The 6,000-nt window shown below is 60.2% G+C and overlaps 1 protein-coding gene across 1 annotated transcript in view; it reads left to right on the top strand.

Moving 5' to 3' along the window:
- The first annotated feature begins 2,557 nt into the window (after nt 1-2,557).
- The window catches only part of RASGEF1A (RasGEF domain family member 1A), a 30,671-nt gene continuing 27,228 nt past the window's right edge, over nt 2,558-6,000 (top strand). The window contains exon 1 of the mRNA XM_028098615.2: nt 2,558-2,686. Coding sequence (XP_027954416.1) covers nt 2,669-2,686 — 18 coding nt within the window. The 5' untranslated portion in view covers nt 2,558-2,668. The remainder of the gene's footprint in view (nt 2,687-6,000) is intronic.

Genomic DNA, 6,000 nt, shown 5'->3' with positions numbered 1-6,000 from the left:
TGTACGCACTGGTGAGGATGTCCAGGGTCACCATCACCCCAGACTCAGGCTTCCCTGCTCTTTGCCATCCTCGGTGTGTCCTCTCAGGGTCATGGGATGGACACACTGTTCTTGGCCTCATGTGCAGCTCCCATCATCTGGGCATCTCTTCCTGTGTGCCTTGTCTTTCCAGGAGCCCCCAGTAGATGTCTACTGCCCACACCGCACCTGGCTCATTCTCCACTTTCTAAAGCCAAATCTGGCAAGGTAACAAGATTCTTCTGTCAGTCCCCACGAGTCCTCCCTACAAGCTCTTACTCCCTGCACCCAGCTCCCCCCACCCCCAGCTTCAAGCAAGGGAACAGCCCAGCAGGGATCAGCCCCGGCATGCCCATCTCCCTGCCTCTTCGGGCACTGGGAGGGGTATACACACACAAATGCTGCGGTCACACCTGTGAGCAAAGGAGAGCATGCTATCTGCATCTGCAAGGACATTCCCACTGTGGCGACAACGGGCAGAGAGGCCCTCCTTCCTCCTGGCGAAACACCTACCTTATTGCGGTCCTTGGGGACGCTGGTGAAATCTGTGGGTGAGCACCTAGGGAAAAGTCTCTGTGTCTGTACAGGAAGGTGCCGTGGGGCAGCTCAGCCACCTCCTCAGGGCTGGACCATCTAGAGCAGCAGAGGAGAAGGCTTGCTCTGGGCATAGGTGGCAGCAGGGGTGGTAACTGCCCACACGGACTCCCTGAGACCACACTGTGGCCACCTTAGGGCCCAGGTGTCATGCAGGGTTGTGGGCCAGAGCTGAGGACCACACAGAGCCTGGCAGGCTTCCCCAGGGCAAGAAGCCAGGCCTCACACTTCCTGGTACTCTGGGGCCATCTGAAGGGGTAGGGTGGACAGGCCCAGGACTCAAAAGCCAGGCTAGTCCCAGTGCCACAAGTCACCTGCCAAATCCACCATGAGCTTTGTATCCTCCAGCTGGCCTGAAACGAGACGCAGAAGCAGCAGGGGCAAAGGACAGTGCGAAAGCTTGGAAGGCTGATGCGCCAGTGGTCTGTGGCCCTGGCCATTTCTGCCTGATGCTCCTCCCTGCCCCCACTGCCCACCCACAGGAGCCGCCCGAGGCTGCAGTTAACGGTGCAGGTGCTGGAGCAGTGAGAGCTGGGCTCCAGTCCTAGCAGAGAGAGTGAGGGGTGGTGGACAGAGCTCCAAGAGAAAGACACCTGTTTCTAAACTCCTGCATCCTCTAGGGGGAGGCGGGTGAGTGGACCCTGCACAGCCCCTAATTACACAAGACAGGAATAACCGTCCACGGGACTCAGCCTGGTGGCCAATCTTGGGACAGTTAAGAGAGCAGGCAAACAAGAAGGGGTAGCTGGGAGGAGAGATGGCTGTCTCACCAGGCTGCTGGGCATAGGATGGGCATCCTGGGACTGGTGTAGACACAGAGTCACCTCTGCCCAATCTTGCCCCAGGGCTTGCTCATGAGCTCTCTTGGGCTTGTCTCAGCCTCTCTGGGCATCCCCTCCTCCTCTCTATTATGTGTAAGCTGAGAATGTCCCTAATCCTCTCTAGTGGTGACTTGCCCAGAGTCCCACCCCAGCTTGGTCTCCCAACTCAGCCTCTGGGCTCTCCAGTTCCAGATCTCCCAGGGAGGGTGCTCTTGGCTCAGTCCATCTTTTCTATCCAAATTCTCAGCGCCTGGGTTGGGGCCCACCGCAGGCACACGATGGAGGGGGTGACCTGTCACCTGACAGGATTCCTTCCGTGTGCTGGGGCTTCTGAGGGTGGAATATTGCCTCATTGTGCCATGTGTGCCAGGACAGCCCCACGCCATGTCTCAGATTAGTCCTCCCACAAAAGCAGCTGCCGTATCCCCAGTGTTCACTCAAGGAAATGGAAGAACAATGATCGGTGTGACGCTTGAGACCAGAGTGAGCTCCCCGTCAAGAGAAGCGTTCAAGCCAAATGCTGGCCAAGCACCTGCTCTGTAGTGGCTATCTACGATGAGGTGAGGTCGCAAAGGTGGAAGAGATGCTCAAAGGGAGGAGATGGGGTCACAGAGGGGCTCTCCGCGAGCGGGATCTCACCAACACATGTGCTGGCATCCCTCACTAAGTCCCGACCGACAGAGCACCCCTTCGCCCGGTGGCACATAGGCGCCCCCAGCATCGACGGCTGGTGCGGCCGCCCGACTGACGCCACGGCCCCCCCGCGCCCTGTACTCCCAGCGCTCCGAAACCCAGCACCAGGCCCGTGCGCCCTGCCCTCCCCGCGCCCCTCGCCGAGCCCCACCCCGTCCCTTCCCCACCGCCCTCCGAGCGGCGCCCCGCCCCTAGGGCCCCCCCCTGCCCCGCTCCGCCCCGCCCCGCCGCGGGATGCCCCACTCCGTCGCCCGCCCGCCCCCGCCCCCGCCCCCGCCCCCGGCCCCGCCCCGTTTCTGGCTTGACCCAGCGGTCCCTCGGCCCCACGCGACCCTGCGTTCCCCCGGCCTAGCCCCGCCCCGGGCCCCGCCCCGCCCCGCCCCGCCCCGCGAAAGGCTGTGAGCTAGCCGGAGGGCAGCGGGCATGGGGAAGCCCTCGGGCGGGGTCAGGGGGCGGGAGCTTCCACCGCGCTCGGGGAGAGGAGCGGCCGCACGCCGGGCGCCCGCAGCGCAGGGATACAGCGCGGGGAGCCGGCAGCCAGGATGTTTCTGGAGCCCCAGGTAGGGCTGCGGCACGAGGCAGGTGCAGGGGGACGGGTCGCGAGGCGGCGACGTGGGTGCGCACGCAGAGCAACCCCTCGGCTGCGGCAAGACAGCGGGCAGGGGGTTCTTGCACCGCGGAGATCTCGGGAAGAGGTGCTGGCCATCCGGAACATCTCTGGCCCCTCTCGGCTCCGAAGGAGCCTACCCTGGGGAACCACTCCCTCTGCGTGTCCCCACTCGGGCACCTGCTGCCAGGTGGGCGGCTCCAGGGCTCAGAATAGGTGGATGGCTCAGGCTGCCACTGCCCTCCCTGGCCTGGCTTGCTGATGCCAGTGATCATCTATGGCTGGAGGGCACCTGCAAACCTAGTAGGGGCCCCTGTGGGGTGAACGGGGCCAGGGAGGCAGGAGACAGCAGCCCCAACAGCAGGGCCAGGAGGAGGGTCGCTGCCCTGGGACTGGCGGTCAGGCTTGTTAGAGCCAGGACGACCCTGGATCCTTTCCGAGACTTGAGGGGCACAGAACCACCTGTTTGCCCGGAGGAGGTGGGGGAGAGGAGGAGGTCTGCGACGAAATGCCCGTGGGAGGTGTGTATGTGTGTGTGCCATGTGTGGGCGAGAGTGAGAGTATGTGAAAATGCAGGCATGTTTATATATGGGGTGTGTGTGTGTGTGAGGGAGAGAGGGAGAGAGTGAGGAAGAAGTGTGTGTGTGGGGGGGGCAGGGCTGTGCGTATGGGCCCACAAATGCCTGTGTATTTAAGGAGAGTGAGCTCCAGGGTGGGGCTTCAAGGAGTGTGGGCTCCAAGGTGAGGGGCAGCTTTCTTTCTGCAGGAAAGGAGACTGAGAACATGTCCTGGACTTAATCCGAAGCATGAGGCAGGGTGTTGCGTTTCCATGGCTGTTTATTAGAACCCATCCTTTTGGGACGGACTGGCAGTGTGATTCAGGGACAGGATGCTGTCCCTGTTCCCAGTCCCCTTAGCATGAAGCTGACCGCACAGACCTGAGAGCTCAGGCGCAGTGAGGGCGGGGGGCACAGAAGAGGCCTCGGCTGAGCTGGCTCGCGCTGGCTGTGCCGGAGACACAAGATGTGTTTGTTTCCTCATTCATCACTTATTCAGCACACATTTATTGAACACTTGTTGTGGGCAGGTACTGTGGCCTCAGTGGGGAACCAAACACCACAGCCCCTGTCCTCCTGGAGTTCACCTTCTAGCAAGTGAGACTGGGGGAAAAGCACGATCAATAGATGCAACATGAGGGGCACCTGGGTGGGTCAGTTGGACGAGTGTGCAACTCTTGATCTCGGGGTCATGGGTTTGAGGCCCCTGTTCGGTGTAGAGATTTCTTTAAAAAAAAAAAACTTAGAAAAAATTAAATACAACGTGGAATGTTGCATGGTGGTAAGTGCTAAAGAGAGAAAGTAAAGCAAGAAAGGGGAACAGGACATATGGAGGGTACGTTGGTCAGAATAGTTCAGGTTATCTGCAGAAACAGAACGACCCCGCCCCCCAAATCCAGTGGCTTTTAACAGCACAGTGCAATTTGGACCCTGCTCTTGGGGCGCCTGGGTGGCTCAATCGTTAAGTGTCTGCCTTCGGCTCAGGGTCCTGGGATCGAGCCCCGCATCGGGCTCCCTGCTCAGCAGGAAACCTGCTTCCCCCTCTCCCACTCCCCCTGCTTGTGTTCCCTCGCTGTGTCTCTCTCTGTCAAAAAAAAAAAAAAAAAAAAATCTTAAAAAAAAAAAAATTTGGACCCTGCTGCAAGCCTTCTTCACTCAAGCTCCCAGGCTGACAGGCTCCATGGCAGAGTGGAAGAGAGGTTCCTGCCCTAGAATGTTCATGTCCCACCTGTCACTTCTGCTTGCTGCTCTTGAGCCAGACGAGTCACATGGCCCCCTCAGTATCACAGTAACGACAATCCTGCTCAACCTGGTAAGTCGGGCCCAGTGTACTGACCACCACCGCGGGGGTGCTGTTGGTGCCTGGGATAGGCAGTTAGGGGAGACCTCAGCATGTGTGGCTGCACACGTGAGGAGCTGCCAGAGGCGGAAGGGAGGTAAGTGGCATGGGAGTGGAGGGGCACACCAGGAAAACGCTAGGCAGGCCTTTGAACAGGAAGCCACCTCTGTGTCCAGAGGCCAGACCGGAGGCTGGATGTCAGGAGCAGAGCGAGCAAGAGGGAGAGGAGGTGGGGCCAGCACCGGGGCCCGGGGGCTCGGATAGGGGAGGCAGCGGTGCAGGAGAGAAGGGCCGATCCAGACACGCTCTGAAGTAAAGCAAGAGACCTTGCTGGAGGCCAAGATGTGGTGCTGGGGACAGAGAGAGGCAGGCTGACTCCAGGAAGGAGGACATTGCCCTCAGTAAAAGGTGGGAAAGGATGCAGGTGGAACAGTGGGGGGTGGGCAGGAGGCAGAAACAGCTTGGCATCCCCTGGGGAGATGTCGCCCCGCAGTGGGTGGGCAGGCTGGAGCTTGGGGAGAGGTCTGGCATGGTGCTAACTTGGAGCCCCAGCTTGTCCTACCCTGTGGGCCCCTTGCTGCCTCCTGGCCCACTGCCTACACCTGTGTCTGCTGGTCCTGGGCCCAGCCTGCCCCAGGCCGCACACCACCATCTTGCTGGTTCTGCCCACTGGGGCAGGGGCCCTTTGTGTGAGCTTCGCCAGGGGCAGCGAGGTGGGCTTCGGGAGCTGCAGAATCTTGTGTTGACCTGGCTGCCCTGTGCATCTGGGACTGGCCAAGGGCAGGAGTACTGGCGACACAGCACTGGCTGCAGGTCCCGTACCTACTAAGCACAGGACCACAGTGGTGCAGTCTTTAAGGGCCAGGCAGTATGGAGGGCTGCTTGGGGGAGAGAGTCACATGTTGCTTTGGAAGAGGTAGGGTTTGAATCAGGAATGACGTGGCCTATGTTGGAGCTGGGGTACCTGTGGAAGCTGCCTGTACCTTCCATACCTCTGGGCTTCTGGGGCCTCATCCTCCAGAGTAGCCGCTGGTGAGTGACCTGGAGAGGGCTGGGTCTGTCAGGACTGCTGTGTCAGCCAGGAGACCAGTTCTGTCTCCTTGCTCTTCCTTCTCCTAATGTACTGGAAAACCCCTGGTCATCCTTGGAAGCCCACCTCAAAATTACCTCTTCCAGGAAGCCCTCCTTGACTTCTTCCTACAGAGTTAGTCCCCCACCCTTTGCTTCCTCAGTTTTCAGCACAGACTCTGGTCCTGAGCTGCTCACACTGTGCTGTGGTGTTATATCCGTCTGCCCTGGCAGATACCGAGGTCCGTGGTTCTTCCATCTCCAAGCGTGCAGCACAGATCCGTAAGGCCTCACGGATGTTGG

Source organism: Eumetopias jubatus, unplaced genomic scaffold (assembly GCF_037043125.1).
Source record: "Eumetopias jubatus isolate StellerSeaLion01/CBP00866 unplaced genomic scaffold, mEumJub1_p1.0 scaffold_17, whole genome shotgun sequence".
Classification (NCBI taxonomy): Eukaryota; Metazoa; Chordata; class Mammalia; order Carnivora; family Otariidae; genus Eumetopias; species Eumetopias jubatus.
The sequence above is the reverse complement of the archived record's forward strand: the minus strand, read 5'-3'. Positions and strand labels throughout refer to the sequence as shown.